Genomic DNA, 19,244 nt, shown 5'->3' with positions numbered 1-19,244 from the left:
TTTAGGGCTGTGCCAGTGAATCACACACGCGGAGGGACTCGAGGCCCAGGGCCCACGGGCGTGCTGGCTTCTGGAATACCCGTGAGGGAAGCCAGTTTTCCACTTAGCTATTTAAAAACAAATTTAGTCATTCTTATCGCTTGCCCACCCTCACCGTCCCAGACGCCTTTGTTTTTCGACGTTTCTTTGGGATCTCCTTCCTCATTGACAAGCACCCTTATGCTCTAGGCACAGAGCGGTGGAGGAAGGCGAGCCCCGCTCCCGGCTCCCACTACTTGCTATCAGGCAGCACCGCGGACACCTCTGCCCCACGGTGATTGGCCAGCGGCGGGGTCCTCGCCGTTGTCCAATATGGCGGCGCCCAGTGGCGGTGTGAACTGTGAAGAGTTCGCCGAGTTCCAGGTGATGAGGTTTTCCTCACGTGGCAAGCTTGTGCAGCCTTTTGTCCCCAGATCGTGTTTCGTGCTTTGGCCTGGGAGGGAGTGTGGACAAATTGTGGGAAAAGCAGGCGGATGAGACCTTTCTTTTTAGGGAAATCTTTGGAGGTCATGGGGGCTAGGGGTGGCCTTGGAGAGCGTGGCTGCTCAGTGCAGGGAGGTGCCATGAGGTCCCCTGGCCTGTTATTCCGGAGTGGTAAAGCTGGGCTGGGAAGCTGTGGGTAGGGATTGTAACAGTTCAGCAGTTCCCTGAACTTAGTTCCCAGCCTCTGCCATTCCTCTCCCACTTCCAAGTTGAGCTTTTGTGGGAGAGAAGTGAAAAAGGCCTTGTGTACTTCATAAAACAAAATGTTTGGTATAGTGCCCTGTTTGGTGAGGCAGACTATTTGGAAGCTTGGAGGGAGGGTTAATTCTAATATCTGGTCTATGTTATTGCCTTCTTGATCCTGACACTTAAGGGGAAAAAAGTGTCTTTTTGTACTAAAAGCATCAAAGATCTGGAACTTAATACTCACCCAAGAATTCAAGAATAATGATGTAGATGTTGATCAACTCACACCAAAAGTTACTGGTGACATGTTCTGCTATTAGAGCTGAATTTAAAAGACCACGAGCTTTGAAAGTGTAGTTTTAGCTAACGGTAGTGAAAATTCTTTTCAGGTGTCATCATTGACCTAAGTGTAATAATCTTACTACTTTGAATAGCTTGTGGATAGTGGTATTCTTGAAGGTAACCTCATCAAATCGATTTATTTGACAAAAGATGTAATAAGTATCCGAGTTAAAAATCAAAACACCTGGTTACCCAGAACCAGTCTTGGCATATCTTTTAACTTCCTTGTAACTAGGCATTACTTTTTGCTCCCACTCCTTCACCGATAGGACCAGAACATACATGAAGATGCTATAATAATGTAAAATGTTAGTGTAACATTTAATTTTACACGAGTTTGGTGAATTATAAGACATGGTTGACTGAAATTCTCACAAATTACTAATCAAAGTTTGCATTCTTCAGAGCTGTTAGATCATTTTGTATGTAAGTATTTTAACTATGGAAAGCCCTGCACTGAATGCCAGTGGAAAGAAAATGAAAGTCATATTTTTTTTACTGTAAATACTAGGTAGAATTTTACTTCACAATTATGAAAGAATTGTATTGTGAATGCTCTTGTATCCACCATCTAAATTCTATAGTCAGTGATTTACTGTATCTGCTCTGACCTCTCAATCTGTTAATTCACCTTTTAATTTGAGGAGTTTCAAACTTAGTGCAAAAATTGAGTATTTCTAAATATGCTGCATGCTTACTATTTTAGAGGGATATATTTTGCATATGATGTAGACCACAAGTATTTAGGAATACTTTTCACAGTTTGATGTTGACATATTGCAAACTTCTGTCAATATCATAATGGATGATTTGACTTTCAGAAGTTTTCTCGTGGGCTTTCCTGTCCTTCTGTCCAGTTCCAACTATTAGTACTATTCTTGTTTTGTTTTCACACAGCTGTGTTTTTTTTTAATATTTTATTTATTTATTTATTGTGTATACAGTCTTCTGCCTGCATGCCAGCGGAGGGCACCAGATCTTATTCAGGGTGGTTGTGAGCCACCATGTGGTTGCCGGGAATTGAACTCAGGACCTCTGGAAGAATAGTCAGTGCTCTTAACCTCTGAGCCATCTCTCCAGCCCACAGCTGTGTTTTTTAAGCTTAAAAGATTTTTGAAGAGTTTTAACTTTCTGTATTTTCCTCAATACTTCCAGATAATACCCATTTCCAAAGTGAAATAGAATATTAAAAAAATTAAACTGGATGCTTTGAATCTCATTTTAACATACAGTCTGCTCAAGCTGCCATAACTAAATACTGCAGACTAAGTGGCTTAAAGAACAGAAATGTAGTTTCCCGAAGTTTTGGAAGATTGGGCTTGGGGTCAATTTCCTGGTTTGCAGATGGCTCTTTTCTCACTAGTGTCTGTGTAGTTGGAGCAGGGTCCCAAATGTCTCTTCCTTTTCTAATAAGGACCCCAGTTTGTGTCAGATTAGGTTCCTGCCCTGGTGTACCTCTGTATGTATGTATATATTTGACAAGATCTCACTATGTTGTAGAGGCTGGGCCCAACAGCCCTCGCTCAAGAAATCTTGCTTCGGCCTCTCAAGTAGTTGAAACTACAGGTGTATGCCTGGTTGTAACCTCCACTTAACATTTATTCCTAAAAGCCCTGTCTACAAGGACTTAGGGCTTTAGTGTGCACTCCAGGATACACAATTTAGCCAGTACTGGCCATCTAACAGCTACCAAACTCTAGGAGATATTGTGGTGGGCAGGGAGCTTTAAGTGAGGATGAAAACATGTAGAAGACACTGGAGCTATGCCTAAGAGCTCAAAAAGAAATAAGTGAAGAGGTCACAACTGAGTTGGGCCTTAGGTAATACTGGTTGAATTCTAGGCAGAGGTAATAGCACACAGTACATTGCCTGTACAGTCATGCATTGCTTAATAATGGGGCTATATGCTGAGACGTGTTACAGGTGATTTTATGTTGTGCACATATGAACATAATTAAATCTTATCTAGGCTTAGGTCAATCTTTGCCATGGCTTCTTAATACAACTGGGATACAGTAGACAGGAAGTTTGTGAAGCTGCTATAAGTAGAAGGAGAATACTCTAATGATGGAAAGTAGAGCTCAATAAATACACAGACCAGTAACAGTCACTTATTACCATTGTCAAGTGTTATATTCTGCACATGGTGACATTTGATATACTTTTGTACTGGGTGTGGTGGCTCACAACTTTAATCCTAGCAGTTAGGAGGCAGAGGCCATGGGATTTGTCATTTTTGTGGCTTTGGAATGTCTCCTTTAATGAGTCACTTCTGTGTCTTTCTCTTCTGAATTGAGACTCTAAGCCATATGTAAACTTAAGATCACATAACTAAGCTCTAAGCTCTAAACATGGTGTGTCAGTCCTTTCAAGAACCTGACCTTAAAGTGCCTCTAGACAAACTCTTTGGCCTATACTTACATCCCCAAATGCTTCTCTCTCCCAACCCCCTTTCCATATCTGTCATATATTTGAATCTTTTGCTTGTGACCTAGGCTTGACTTGTCCCCAGACACATGCCCTTGTCATTTCTGTGCTTCCTCCCATTACTTGTCACTTTGAAGTACCTTTCTCTCCAGCTGAGACCCAGGTCATATGTCTCTTGGACAAAATCAACTCACTGTTCCTTTTCAGAATATTTTATTTCTATTAGGGATATTTATTTGGGTATGCATAATTTATTTTGGGTTGACTTTAAACCACCTGGCCTTTGTCCTAAATCTGGAGTTGACATAAAGGCTCTGATGCTTCTTCCACTGTAAAGAAATGGGCCTGGTGATATTTATAGTCTTTTCTTAGTATTTCTCCTGTTTTGTAATCTATTAAATTTAACAATGACTTAAATAATAACTTAACTCTCAAAAAATCCTGGGACAGTGTGTCATCAGTTCAGATATTATCATTGTATTTTTTTATTTCTTTTTTTTTTTAAGTATTATTGTGTGAGTGTGCATGGTGGGAGAGTACGGGGCATACCTGTGTGGAAGTGAGAGGACAGTTTATGGAGTTGCTTCTCTTCTTCCACCTTTATGTGGATTCCAGAACTGAATCCGATTGTCAGGCTTGTGTAACATGCACCTTCACATGCTTGGCTCTATGCACTTAAACTCCCTGTGAGGATAAAAATGGTCTACATTTGTGCTGCCTACATGTAGTGCTGTCCACATGTAGCTCTTCAGCTTGTTAATATGCTGCTGTAATTGAAGGTTTTAAGATTTATTTTTATCTGTATGGGCATTTTGCTAGCTGTAGAGTGCATCAGGTCTCCATGGAACTGGAGTTAGCTCCCATGTGGATGCTGGGAATTGAACTCAAGTCCTCTGGAAGAGTAGTCAGTGCTTTTAACCACTGAGCCACCTCTCCAGCCACCATAACTGAAGATTTTAAATTACAAATTTCAGTTGAAATAACCTCATGTGCTAGTGTCTTCTGTATCAAAAGCGTGACTGTAGATCATAGGTTGGTAATCCATGAGTACACTAGAAAGGGGGAAATAGTCTACTTGACAGCCCTCATTTGTAGATTCTGTTGATAAGATTGCAAAAGCAGTGGGTGGATTCAGGACCAGCAAAATGGTTCAGCAGGTAAAAGTGTTTGCCACACAAGCCTTATTACAGCCGGAGTTGATTCCCAGAACCTGTATAAACTTGGAGAGAGCCAAATCCACAAAGCTGACACATGTGCACCCCCCACACTAGTACATTTTTTTTACAGAGGTAGATTCTTTACCCAGTTAATGCAGACAAATCACTAAATTAATGCAGCCAAAATTCTGTAAAGACATTAATAGTATGTCTACATTGTTTTATTGGGAGGATTTGCTTATCATGATTAAGTTATAGCCAGTATTCAGATGCAAAAAAAAAAATGGTCAAAGTTCAGCATCAATAAATGTTCAACAAATGTTAAGCTGCATAATCTTTTGCACGGATTGCTGTGTCAGCCTTCTAATTAGTCTTACATCTATCTATGCTAGTGTACAGTCCACTTTCTAGGCAGTCATTTCAGAACACAAATCTGATCAAACAGACCCATCGTTCTTAACATTTCACTCCTTTTCTGTGCTTCTCAGAAAATATTGAGGTCCTGCATTATACCCTTCAATAGTTAGTCTTATCTTAACATTATTTTCTCATGCATTCAGTGTTCTATTTTAAGTGGCTATCATGAGGGACATCCTTGCAGTTCTTGAACTCTTAATATTAAACTGACTAAATTTCCATTCCAGTTTGCAACCCCTATACTATACCAGAAAAGGTTAGTGTTTATTAAAAATATCACCAGCACAGGGTTATCTAAAGACATATTTGGTAATTTGTTAATGGTACAAAAATATTACACTGTACAGTTTAAAAATATATGTGTTTTGTCTGTGTGTATGTATGTCTGTGTACTACCTACATGCCTCTTGCCTTCAGAGTCTAGAAGGGGGTGAAATCCCCTGGAACTGGAATTATGGTTAGGCGCTAAGAATTGAACTCCTCTCCTCTGGAAGAGCAGCCCATGCTCTTAACCACTGAACCATCTCTCCAGTCCCTTGAAGAATATTTTAAAAGGAGGTCTGGAGTCATGTTGAAGGAGATTGACTTTGTCTGCTACATTTTCCCCCTCCCACCAACTCATGATTCTCCTGTCTCAGCCTCCTGAGTGCTAAGTTCACAGGCTTATGCCACTACACCCAACTTCTTTCTTCCCTTTGACTCACTAAGTGACTCATCGTTTGTTTGGAATTCACTACTCATGGGCATTATCCCCTATATTATATGGCATATTATTTAAATGAGAGTTGCCCAGGGAGTATCTTAAGACTGTCCTCTAAGAACTATGGTTTGCAAAGAATACTATCAACAAAAGTAGATACAGAAAAAGGAGACAAGGGAATGAACTTTGTGTTATTTGCATGTGGTGTTCTGTTGTTTTCATTGTTTATTTATTTGGGGAAGACAGTGCTTGTGCAATGGTATTCAAGTGAGTGGAGGTCAGAGGACAACCTGTGGGAGTTGTTTTCTCCTACCATGTGGGTCTGGGGATTGAACTTAGGTCATCAGACTTGGCAGCAAGTGCCCTTATCTGTTGGGCTTTCTCATGATTCCTTGCCTGTGATGTATTAGTCTATATTATAGATATTGAATGTGGGATGCCCTGTCCTTCTGTATGCGAATATGTGTTGCTTTTATTGGTTGATAAATAAAGCTGATTTGATCAGTGGCCAGGCAGAATATAGCTAGGTAGGAAATCCAAACAGAGGTACAGAGAAAAAGAAGGTAGTGTCAGGGAGCAAGATGTGAGGTAACAAGCCACGAGCCTTCGTGTAAAATATAAACTATTGGAAATGGGTTGATTTATATGTAAAGCTAGCCAGTTAGAAGCCTGAGCCACCAGCCAAGCAATTATAATAAATATTAAGTCTCTGGGTGCTTATTTGGAACCTGGAGGCCGGGAGAGAAACTTCCAACTACAGATGTTGTGAAAGCTATTTTGTTTCTGTATTGAGGTCATGAGCAGACTATTAAAATATTCAGCAGTTTCAGGTGAATGAGTGGAAGGATGTAATTCAGACTACATGCTCTGATTAAATGGATGAAAGGGTTACAACTGGCAACACTCTTGACTCCTTCACAGAGGGAGTATTTACAGAATTATTAAGTATGTCTTCAAGGAACCTGAGAATAGCTTAGTGACTGGAGAACTTGCCCAGCATACATGAGGACCTGGGTTTGATTCTTAGGACTGGGGGTGGTGTGGATTTTTAAAGGCATTTTTAGTAACAAGGCAAACTGTTCCTAATATGTCATTTTTTAAAATGTCACATAGTGCACAGGGCAGTGGTGGCGCACGCCTTTAATCCCAGCACTCGGGAGGCAGAGGCAGGTGGATCTCATGAGTTCGAGGCCAGCCTGATCTACAGAGCGAGTTCCAGGACAGCCTCCAAAACAATACAGAGAAACCCTGTCTCGAAAAACCAAAAACCAAACAAACAGACAAAATAAATAAAATGTTACATAGTATCTCAATTTCATAAAATATTCATGAGTATGTGTAAAAGTAATATATCTGTTACTATATTCCTAATGGTTAGCTTTGGGTAATTAAATGTTTTTTCAGGTTTTTCTAAAAGGAAGGTGTATGTGAGGGGGTGCAGTGAAGAATCCCGGAAATGGCTGCTCTGGTGCGGTTAAAAGCAAGGCTCTTACAGTGAATAAGAGAGAGAAAAAGAAACAAAGAAGACTGGTTATGGCCAGGGATGGGATGGGCTAGGGAATGGGGGAGAGGAGGATGAGTAGCCGGGAGGAAGGAAGGGCCAGGAGGCCTGTGTAGACTTGGAAATGTGTAACAAGCGCCCTGAGTGGGGTCTGAGGGAGTCTGGAGCTGATGGCCTCTGCTATGCCACCATGTCCCTTCCACCAGAGGCAAGGGAAATGACTCCTTTTGCCAGATGGGAACCAGTTTCACAAGTTCCTGAGGAATGTTGTCTTTTTAACCTCGAGAAATCCTTCTGTTGTCCAACTCGAGCTCATTTCTAGATACATGGACATCCTGAGGCTTGGCAGATGGTAACACTGATAATAAGGAAAGTTTTTAAAACATGAGGAAAAAAATGAAGGCGTTGGTTTCAGTCGTGGGTTTAATTGAGAAAGGAAAGAAGGGATGGAATGTTGAGGGAGAAGGCTGGTCAAGTTTTCTCTAATAATGGCAAGGTTAAATGCAAACTTGGAAGTTTCCACATAAAGTGTGTTTGTAGTTTAATAGAATTGTTTTCTCAGCAGGTTTTCAGTGAAAGTGGTGTTTTTGTGTGGGGTGTATGTAAAAAAGAAGTGTAGCCAGGCAGTGATGGCACAAACCTTTAATCTCAGCATATGGGAGACAAAGGCAGGTGAATCTCTTAGTTTGAGGCCTGCCTGGTCTACAGAGCAAGTTCCAGGACAGCCAGGGCTACACAGAGAAACCCTGTCTCAGGGAGAGAGAGACACAGGGAGAGAGGGAGAGAGAGGCACAGGGAGAAAGAGGTGTATACTGTTAGAAACTCAGTCCCAAGTTTCTGTCAACTGCCGACAGAGTGGTTCTCTGGCAAGGAGTGAGAAGTGCTGCCTCACTCGTGGGGCAGGTCTGTGCTATGTGCAGTGTGCCCAGCGCTCTTTTTCGTTTCTCTTTGGGACACAGTAGGTTCCTGAGGATGAAACTCAGGGCCTCACAGGAGGTAGGCAAGTGCTCTGCAACTGAGCAACACCCTCACCACTCAGCAATAATAAATAACTTGTGCTATTTTTTTTTCTTTGGATTGGGTTTTTGTGAGCTGCAGACCATTGGAAGAAATGTGAACCAGGGTCACTAAAGAAAAGCTAAAACAAATTCCTACTTGTTCAATGAATTAAAGAAACCAAAGTATGTTTTTCTTTCTCTAGTAGCAAATTTATTCTGCTTCTATCACAAAAATATTTACAGTCATAGTTTAGAAAGTCAGAGAGCTGCGAGGTGAGGCTGGCAGTGTGCTGCTTCATGTCTGTGAGCTGACTGGCTCTGCCCATGCAGGGAGCAGCAGTGGCACCCCGGCTGTGGAGAGTGTGGTATCCAGCCTGGAGAACCCTCTTTGGAGCCAGGCAGTAGTGGTGCACTTGGGAGGCAGAAGCAGGAGATCTCTGAGTTCAAGGTCAGCCTGGTCTACAAAGTGAGTTCCAGAATAGCCAGGGCTAAGGCAGAGAAATCCTGTCTCAAAAAAACCAAAACCAAAAAACACAACAAACAAAACCCTGCCTCATTGATTGACAATATGTTGGAGTTGGAAGACACAATTTGCTAGGTGCCATTCCAGATGGTGGGATTTCACTGTGGAGCTAGACACAGAGGCCTCTGTTAGAATCACTACTGCATATCCTACCCATTATCCTTGTGATATAGATATTTTTGGTTGTACTCTGTTTGACTTTTTTTCCTCTTGCATACGAGGGTTATAAAATATCTAAGACATTTTCCCCCTTTCTGCTTAAATATTTAATTTTCATCACTTAACACTTCATTGAGATTATATTCTTTTGTTCTTTTATTTTAAATATGTATAGGAATTGCTCAAGGTGATGAGGACAATTGATGACAGAATAGTACATGAATTAAACACTACGGTTCCAACCGCTTCCTTTGCAGGGAAGATTGATGCCAGCCAAACCTGTAAACAACTTTATGAGTCTGTAAGTTTATCTTTCGAGTCTCATTTTTGTGTTTCTTTTATATCTTTCTCTGCAGACAAAATAAAAAAATTGACTTGTATATAACTGAAAAACACATGCCATCTTTGTGTTTGCTTCTGTACACTTGAAGGTGGGAGTACACTACCATGGTTTCTACAAACGCAGACATATGCACAAATCTGTGAAGAAATGGTTGTAAAGAATGGGAGCAGAGTTGTTTTGGCTTGTGCATGCATGGTCTTTTGCTTAAATGAACAGTATGCATGATATGACCACAAGGACCTTGAAACAGTCAAGACAGGAGCGAGAGAGAGGACTGTGAATGAATTAATACCAAGAGGCCAGGCAGCTAATGGCATGAAAAGTGAAAACTTTTCTATGTTGTCTTTCTTCCCTTATCAGGAAAGGGAATAGAAGTATGTGGTTAGAAAGGGAAGAGAAAGCCACAGATATTAATAAATCACACTTCCTAATGCTTTGACATCTCCAGTGTCCTGCTTGAGTCCTCTTATGAATTAGCAAAAGCAGAAGGAAATGATGGTGCAGCTGTACTGTAGCTGGCTCGTGCCCTCCATTAAGTCACAAGTAAAGTTCAAATGCACATGCTTTTTTTTTTAAATGTTACGTATACAATGGTCTGTCCACATGTATGCCTGCAGGCCAGAAAAGGGAGCCAGATCTCATTATAGATGGTTGGGAGCCACCATGTGGTTTCTGGGAATTGAACTCAGAACCTCTGGAAGAGCTGCCAGTGCTCTTAACCCCTGAGCCATCTCTCCAGCCCCAGCATGTGCTTTTTTTTTATGTTCTTCCACCACAAGTTTACTGTGTGGATTTCTAGTTAGAGAAAAGTCATTGTTTAAATCTAAAGTGCATTTTTCAAGAGTAGAAAAGTCATTTTGTGAACAAACATTCATATCAATTAAATTTACAACACTGCCTACTGGCATCTAGGTTTTTTTTTTTAATTATGTCGTTCTATTGAGCAATCAGGTAAATACTGTGGTTTTAGAAAATTAGATGGTGTGGTGTTTAGTCATTGCAAGCGGGGGTGGGTCCAAGTCCTAGTGTAGCCTGGATGTTTGATAGTTCTCTAATGTCTTGGTATGTGCTAAAGAACTAGGAATGTGATGCTCTCCTCCTTCCTGCTACCCATATGATCTCTACTATTCAGTTCTTCCCAATTGCAGCCTTCTGTTAGCATGCGGATTGGTAGTGTCATGCTTAGCGACAAGGATTCCAGGACTAGATCAAATCTCACATCTGCTGCTTCCTAGGGTGGTGACTGAGCATTTTGAGTAACTTCCCTTCACCTCAGTCTCATGGGGCTGTAGAATGTTAGTAAACCAAGAAAGCACTGGTCTGTGTACTTTCATATGCTTGCCAGAGTCATTATTATTGGTCATTATTGTATTTTAAATAACTTTGCTCCGGAGACTTGGGCCTGCAGAGTGCCTAGCCAATAAGAAGCACTAAGAGCTCCTGCTGAGTGTTGTCTCTTTTGAGGAGTCTGGAACATCCAAGTGCTGCTCAGTCTCCCTGACTTACGTTGGCTCCTGGTCCAGCTTTTGTGGCTGAAGAAGACATTCAGCCTTCTTTATAGGAAAGGATATAGGAGTTAGTATAAAGCATGAATTTACAAAGTCTCAACTTGAAAGGCTCCTCATAGTAAAAACTAGATAATTCCACAGAGATCTCAGGTCTGAGTGTAAGAGGACCTTGAACCATGACAGTTATACCTTGGTACCCAAGAAAGATGGAGAAAAACTGTTGGATGCATTACTCTAAGACGGGATTACTAAAATCATCCTGTCAGCTATCCTTGTAATCAACACACAAAACTGGTGCAACCTCTAATCTGTGCCTCCGTTTTCCTTGTCAAGACTTACTTTAAATTTTTGAAAAGACCTCTGATGGCAGAGTTAAATAACATTCTTTCTCCACATCCCTTAGTGCATAGCGTCTTCTCCTTGTTAGCAACATGAGACTGAAAACAACCAGAAAAGACAAAAAGAGACTAGCAGCAGGTGGCGGGAATTGTGGATATAGGGTACAGGAGTGCAGGGAGTGGTGAGGAGCGCAAGGACAGGTCCAGGAGCCTGGAGGGAAGCCCAGCTGGGCACTCAGGAAGGAGGAGCCGAGTGCTGGCCTGGGTTGTGGAAGGAGACAGCCTGGCCTCATTCTCTGAGCCTTCCAAAGCTTTCCCTCTGAATCTGCCTTTAGGTGATTTAGCCAACTCAACATGTTCTCGTCTAGAGATGGAATTAAAAAAAAAATTAAAACTATTAAATTTCTGGTCTCAATTTTTTTCTAATACTAAAATGCAACAAGTTAATGTGATTTCTTTCCCTCTTCTCATTCCTTTGTTCTTTTAGTTGATGGCAGCTCATGTCAGTAGGGACAAAGTTATAAAGAGCTGTATAGCCCAAACCTCAGCAGTAGTAAAAAATCTCCGAGAAGAGAGAGAAAAGAACCTGGATGACTTAACGTTATTAAAGCAACTTAGAAAAGAACAGACAAAGGTAAGTTGAGCAGACTTTACGTATGTGGGGCAAAGGTTTCCCAAGCATAGCCTTCAAAATAGGGTTTTAATATGCAAAATTTCAAGTTATGGTTATTACTTTAAAAATTCACCAGGGCGGGGTTGGGAGGGTAGATCCGTGAATAAGTTACTTGCTTTGCAAATGTGAGAACTGGAGTTTGGATCTTGAGAAGCCTTGTCAAAAGTTAGGTGGTGTGGACTTGAAGAGGTGGCTTAGTGGTTAAGAATGCTGACTGCTCTTCCAGAGGACCTAGGTTTGATTCCCAGCCCCCACACAGGCTCACATCTATCTATAATTCCATTTCTAGAAGATCTGATCTCCCTTGCTGGTGTCTGCATGTACCAGGCATGTATATGATATACAAACAAGCAGACAAAACACCCGTATATATCAAATAAATTAAACCACCATCAGCAACAAAAAATCTGGGTGGTGTATCAGCCACCTATACTCACAGCCCTCCAGAGGCAGACGGGAGATCCCTGGGCAAGCTGGCTAGATAACTAGCCAGAATTGGCTAGAACCAGGTTCAACTAGAGATCCTGCCTCAGTGTTGTCTAGAAAAGACGCATGACAAACTTCAGGCCTCCACTTGCATGTGCACACTTGTGCCCCCCCCCCACACATGCACAGGAGAGATGGCCAGAAGAGTAATGGCTTGTTGTCAGGCGGGCTTTACATCACACTTAGATGTAGTAGAGTAAATGATGAATACTTTATAAACTGTGTAAAGATGCAGTATAGCAGCTCAGGGAAGATAAACATGGAATTGTATTTTATTTCTATTTCTATGGTGTTTTCCAGTGTAAAAACACCAATACTGACCAAACAGAAGCTCTGTGGAAACCATCAGTGCCTGTTTATTTGAAACATTTCTTTATGAATTTGAAAATGAAAATACTTACATCTTTTATAAGAATCTGCTATAACAGAATACAGATTCTTTAAGTTCTAGCTGTTGCCCTCTTGAGCCATAAAATCAGAGCTAGTTGAATATAGTCAACACCTCAATGTAATGTCCACCCAGCTCTGTTTTGGCCCTCTTTAGATTACCTTTTCTCCACGTAACAGCATCCTTGCTGTGTTTTTACTTAAGAAAATATTTTGGTCCTGCTAAGTGGCAGACAAGGATACCTGCTGCTAAACCTGAGACTTGAATTTGGAACCCACTTGGTGAAAGATGAGAGAGACCTCCAGATCTGCTCACTGTGGACGGACGGACAGACGGACGGACAGACGGGCAGACGCACGCACACATGCACGCACACAAAGTGTAATTTTAAAAGTCAAGTGCTCACTCAGGGATATGTGAAAGGAAGCATTTTTCCCCATGTAATACATTTAATAGGGCAGAAACATTGCTCTGTAGCTCTTGTTTGTGGCTTATCAAGAAAACAGGTGTGCTTTGGCATTCTGGAGTCTGTTCCAGGACCCATCCTTTGCCCATCAAAGTCCACAGAATCCCGTTATGTAAAGTGGCATGGTATTTGCATTTAACTTCCTTTCTTCACCCTCCCTTATATTTTAAGTCACTCACAGATTTCTGATAGAAAATTCATGTTTGATACATGTGGAGTCCTTCCCCCAAGTATTTTTGATCCCCAATTGTTGAAATCCTAGATTATACTATAGTTTATACATGGAATACATTGCCATCCTTTTTTAAAGGGACCTTTTAAGTGTCATTGTGATTGTATGTAACTCTAAACTTGAGAGAAAAGTTGTGAAGCAATGTAAAGAGCACCCATGCAGTGTTCACCATGTGCCCTTCCTGTTACATGCTTACAGTCTCCTCATTTCCCTCCTCCTCCTTCTCAACCCCCCCTTCCCTCCCTCCTCCTCCTCAACCACCCCCCCTCTCACCTGAGTACATGTGTATACTCTTCTCCGGAAGGGTTCAAGCACTTGCTAGATATGTTGTACCCTTTTATTATTTCTTATATTTTCAATTTCATTTACTTGTGTGTGTGTGTAGGTCAGAGGACCACTTGGAGAAAGAAGTTAGTTCTTTCCTTCCAGCGCAAGAATACCTGGGTTTAAACTCAGGTCATCAGACTTGACAGCAAGCACCTTTACCCACTTGGCCTTCTCACTGGCCCATTTGCTATTTCTTTTTATTTGGTAAATGTTATTTACTTCTTTTGTGTGCATTGGTGTGTTGCCTGCAGCAGCTATGTTTGTGTGAGGGTGTCAGACCTCCGAGCTATAGGCAGTTGTGGACTGCTATGTGGGTGCTGGGCAACCCAGGTCACCCTGATCCTCTGGAAGAGCAGACAGTGCTCTTAACTGCTGAGCCATCTTTCCAGCCCTTGCTATTTCTTAATGACAAGGACTTTTCTTACATGACCACTGTACAATTATCAATACAGTTGTCTATTTAAGAAAGCACAATGGGCAACTTACAGTTCTTGTGTGTCAGGTGACTAAAGGCAGCGTAGAACGCTCTCGTGTGTGTGTGTGTGTGTGTGTGTGTGTGTGTGTGTGTGTGTGTGTGTGTGTGTGTGTGTGTGTGTGTATTTAAGTAGTTGTAGACTTTGGTTGGTGTTTGTTTAGCAGATGTAGCCAGATGCACAGGGGCATACGTCGAGCAGGCCAGGCTGCTGTGCTTTCTCAGTTACTCTACTAATTCAGATGGTGAACTTGTTAGAATAGCCCTTGTCCCACCCCTTGATATTCAGGATTTTTTTTAACTTTTTTTTTTTTTTTTTTTTTGGTTTTTCAAGACAGGGTTTCTCTGTGGCTTTGGATCCTGTCCTGGAGCTAGCTCTTGTAGACCAGGCTTGGCCTCAAACTCACAGAGATCTGCCTGCCTCTGCCTCCCGAGTGCTGGGATTAAAGGCGTGCGCCACCAACGCCCTGCTTAACAATTATTTTTGTTTTATGTGCATTTGTGTTTTGTCTGTATGAAGATGTCAGATTCCCTGGAACTGTAGTTACAGTTGTGAGCTGCCATATAGGTGATGGGAATTGAACTGAGGTCCTCTGGAAGAATAACCAGTGCTCTTAACCGCTGAGCCATCTCTCCAGCCCCAATATTCAGGATTATTTGGTCAGGATCTAAGTACCTTTGAGCTTTCTATTTCTTTCTTGAGAGAATGACTGCAAACCTGTCCTCCACTATCAGGAAAGGTCACCCTTTCCAACTAATCCATCAGCTTAACTAACTAGTAAAGGAGGAAAAGGACACAGGCTGAGCTATCTAGATAGCCCAGCTATGGTGTGAACATAAAGCAGCCGGACCACCCTTACATCCTGGATTCGGTTAAAGATGTTGATGGGGCATGGGGGGCAGGACTGCTAAATCTTATACTGAAAAGTCAGAGTGGAGCTGCCCTTGCTAGTTGAAGTACAAAGTTCAGCTAAGCCCTAGTGTTCAGGAGTGACTATGTCTCTGTTTGCTGAGCTCTCACAGTTGCCCCTTTGCCCTTAGTGCCTGGAAGGTGTGGCCACAAGGTCTGCAGGGAGGGGCACTGGAAGCACTCAATGAATAAATGTAAGGTTTGTTTCCCAGCCAGTAAGGGTCACTGTGAGTAGTGCTGTAGGGGTGAGGGAATGGCTGCTGTTTTATCTTCCTGGGGTGGTGTGGACTCTGAAAGAGAGAGTCCTTCAATGTTTCAGCTCTTCCTCATTCACTGAGGGTGCAGGGTCATTAAGGCATCTCTAAAGTCAGGAGCTAGTAAGTGGTTAGGAATTTTAATAACTTTAACTATCAAACATACCATCCTTAAGACTTATCCTCCACACCGGGCAGTGGTGGCACACGCCTTTAATCCCAGCACTCGGGAGGCAGAGGCAGGTGGACCTCTGTGAGTTCGAGGCCGGGTTGGACTGACAGCCTCCAAAACAATACAGAGAAACCCTGTCTCATAAAACCAAAAAAAAAAAAAAAAAACCTCATCTTCCACAAACCTTGTACAACTTACTCGAGCCTTTTGTATGTTAGAGTTCCTGTTTTTTTTTTTTTCCATTAGGAAAATTCTAATCATTTTATTTTTTTACTATATGAAGTCTTTTATCTAAAATATTCTCATTCTCACACCATGCCCATATTCAAATATGATTTAGTTTATTCTGGAGCCGTATATGAGTAATCATGGCCTGGAAACTCAGAGCTCATGTTCTAACATGGAAGCAGTTTCATGGAGTTTCTGTAATAATAGAATAAAAAAAGTTCTTTCTTTTTTACTTTTCTTACCAAAAGTTACCTCATATTTACTATCTCCTTAACATTTTCCTCTCCTACTTACTGTTCTTTAAATAAGAGCTGAATCCAAATTACATATATGGCACAATGTAGCAAATTAAGATTATCTATACTCTTGGTATCAAACTTTTGTTTTTCTTTTTTTCTTTCTGTTGCTAGTCTTAGACAAACTTCTCAGCTTCTTGGATATTATACCACCTCCCTCCAGGGGTGGGGGATCACACAGAACTTGCGAATTTGATAAGTTTTACATCCCAACAAACCCCTCCAGAGATGTCTGTGACCCAGCAGTCAACACTCTGTAGACAAGAGGGCAGAACAGAGCTGAGAAGCTTGCTCACACGCTAACCTTGTAATTGCAGTGTTCGGTACAGAAGATGTTTCTTGCCCTTGATCTAGCAGTGGACACCCGAGAGGCCAGGTTTCTACGGCTACATCCTCACTTCTCCATCACCCTGAATGTAACACCGTCAGATTGGGGGCTCCGAGTATCTAGCAGGAATCAGTCGGGGAGGCCCTTTGAGGCAGTCAGCTGGAGTTCCCATTAGGAGTCACAGGCAGAGCAGAGTGTCCCCTTGGTGATGCTTCCAAGTGGGTAATAGAATGTGACAGGTGGAGATAACCTCACCAGATCGGCCTTGAGACAAACATACTTGGGTCTGAATTTGGGAGGGCCAGTGCTTCCAGGGCCAGTGTCTCAGAGAAAGGACAGTTTACTAATATAATGTATACTACATGTGCTTTTTAAAATTTATTTTGTCTTCATATTGTATGTGATGTGTGTCAGTGTGTGTGGGTATGGTCACCTGTGCTGGTGTGTGTGAGTCAGAGATTAATGTCGGGATGTATTCCTCAGTTACTTCTCCACCTTATTTTTTTGAGGAACAGTCTCTCACTAAACTGGGAGCTTGCAGTTTTAGCTAGATTGGCTGGCCAGCAAGTCCCCAGGTTCTGCTTGTCTCCGCACCGTCCCCATTCCTCAGCACTGGGGTTATAGATTTAACTCTACTCAGAATTTTTTTTTCTTTCTTGCAGTTGAAATGGATGCAGTCAGAACTAAATGTTGAAGAAGTGGTAAATGACAGGAGCTGGAAGGTAGGAAATAATATTTGTTCCTGTAGAGAATTGAACAAGCGAGGGGCAAGCAGGGAGGAGCAGAAAATGCAGGCATGCTCTGAGGACAGAGAACCCCAGCAAATTGAGGTGGTGGGTGCTGGTAGCTTTTGTGTGAAAGAGGCTTCATAGGCAGACAGGATCCTGTGACCCCCTAGAGAACAGGATTGGATATATTCTGTGGATCTCCTAACACTAATTATGGGCATATTTATAGTCAGAGTTTTACTGTAGTTAACTGAGAACTCATTAAATGCAATTGCACAGGAAACATTAAGTGGAAAGGAAACACCTGGCCACTAACTGTTTATCTCTCCAGGAGCTTTTTTGCAGAAATAACTTTGTTTCAAAATTTTCACAGACACACACACACACACACACACACACACACACACAGAGAGAGAGAGAGAGAGAGAGAGAGAGAGAGAGAGAGAGAGAGAGAGAGAGAGAGAGAGAGAGAGAGAGAGAGAGAGAGAGAGGAATCATTAAGCAGAGGTGATATCTTGGTGTATAACCTTCCAGCTTTTTATGCATGTTTTTAAATCATAAGTGAAGAAGTCATCTTCTACCTACTTGTAGCCAGTGCATTTCCTGTGTCATTAAATAGTTACACCCATCTTTAAAAAGAAGACTCACAGCATGTGGAGGCATGAATAAATCACAGACTATAAATTGACTGCTTTATGGCATTTCTTTATCCTATCTTCCTTGCCAAAATGTAGTCTGTACTTATCTTGCATCAGCAAAAGGGCTCTGCTGCTTGAAAGATTTTGGCAATGTTTGTCTCTGCATACATTCTCAGAAAGTCTTAAGTTATTCTGGAACTGTGATGGGAGAGGGGTATGGTGAACATCTGACTTTAAAGAGCCCATCCAGAGGGTTTCGGCACATGTAAAGTGTGATAGATGGTAGGAGTGAAACAATTTTGGATGTGGTGTCTTAGGTGCTCCTCGAAATGATGGGATTGCATGCCCAGAAAACCTAATTGTTCTCGAAACATTTAACAGTGGACTACACTTAAGCATCGAGAGGGAATATTCTTCTGTGTATCATTAGCCCACAGAAAAATCAGAATTTACCAGGCATGATGTCCTGTAACTCCAGCACTTGGGGAGGCTGAAACAGGATTGTGAGTTTGAGGCTAGGCCAAGATAAGTTTAAAGCCAATATGAACTACAAAGCAAAATTCAAAACAAACACAGCTATAAAAGGGTCTACAGTGGCTGGGTAGTGACTCACACTTTTAATCCCAGCACTCGGGAGGCAGAGGCAGGGGATCTCTGTGAGTTTGAGCAAGTTCTAGGGTAGCCAGGGCTACACAAAGATACTATCTGGAAGAAGAACAAAACCCACAAAGACAAAAGGGTGTACAGTGAACACCTGCCTTGTGCTCTGAGGTCTTGCACATGGAGGGGTCATACTTACAGGTGCTTATATCTTCTCTTTATTGTCTTCTTTGTTGACAATGGAAGTATGCTGTGTATTCTTCTTAACATACATCTGAAATCTTTCCATGTAAGAATGTTAGTAGTTCTCTTATTCTTTTTAAACCTTTTATGCATGTGAGTGGCCTTACCAAGATTTTTATGTGGCATAGCCCCATTTAGTCATAGGGCATTCTCTTAACATTTATGATATGTTGTTTCAAATTTTAGGAAGCAAGGTGAACAAAACAAGAAATATGTAAATTCACATAATTTATCAGAATACAGGTCCATCCAGCAAATGGGTGTTGAAATTGTCTAGTGAATGTTACCAAGGTATAGTTCATGCTTAATTTGGTGTGCTGAGGAAGCATACTGTTTCCTGAGCCTCTTTACCTAGATCAGATGCTAGCATCCTCCTAACCTGTTGATCTGACTTACATCCTGGTGTGTATTGGATGACTGGATGACTTCTGTTTCTGTTTGAACTTCTTAGGTGTTTAATGAACGCTGCCGAATTCACTTCAAGCCTCCAAAGAATGAGTAGAGAGTTTTTTTTATAGACCCAGTCATCTCATCAACTAAGCATGACAGACGTCAACAGGGATGGTCTCCCAGCCAGCAGTCCAAGGCCTCAAGTCTAATTCTCACAATTATAAAATAATCAATTGCTATTTTATACTGATTCTGTAAAAAATGTTTTGTAACTATTAAAATAATTTTCTGA

At 41.7% G+C, this 19,244-nt stretch overlaps 1 protein-coding gene across 1 annotated transcript in view; it reads left to right on the top strand.

Annotated features, from left to right (window-relative positions):
* Mix23 (mitochondrial matrix import factor 23) overlaps positions 1-19,244 on the top strand; it is a 19,684-nt gene extending 440 nt beyond the window's left edge. Inside the window, exons 2-6 of the mRNA XM_040750851.1 lie at positions 229-402; positions 9,108-9,233; positions 11,609-11,755; positions 17,016-17,075; positions 19,014-19,244. Of these exons, the coding sequence (XP_040606785.1) occupies positions 352-402; positions 9,108-9,233; positions 11,609-11,755; positions 17,016-17,075; positions 19,014-19,064 (435 nt within the window). The 5' untranslated portion in view covers positions 229-351 and the 3' untranslated portion in view covers positions 19,065-19,244. The remainder of the gene's footprint in view (positions 1-228; positions 403-9,107; positions 9,234-11,608; positions 11,756-17,015; positions 17,076-19,013) is intronic.

The sequence above is a fragment of the Mesocricetus auratus genome, unplaced genomic scaffold (genome assembly GCF_017639785.1).
Source record: "Mesocricetus auratus isolate SY011 unplaced genomic scaffold, BCM_Maur_2.0 Super-Scaffold_100008, whole genome shotgun sequence".
Lineage (NCBI taxonomy): Eukaryota > Metazoa > Chordata > Mammalia > Rodentia > Cricetidae > Mesocricetus > Mesocricetus auratus.
This window is presented reverse-complemented; position numbering and strand designations above follow the sequence as displayed.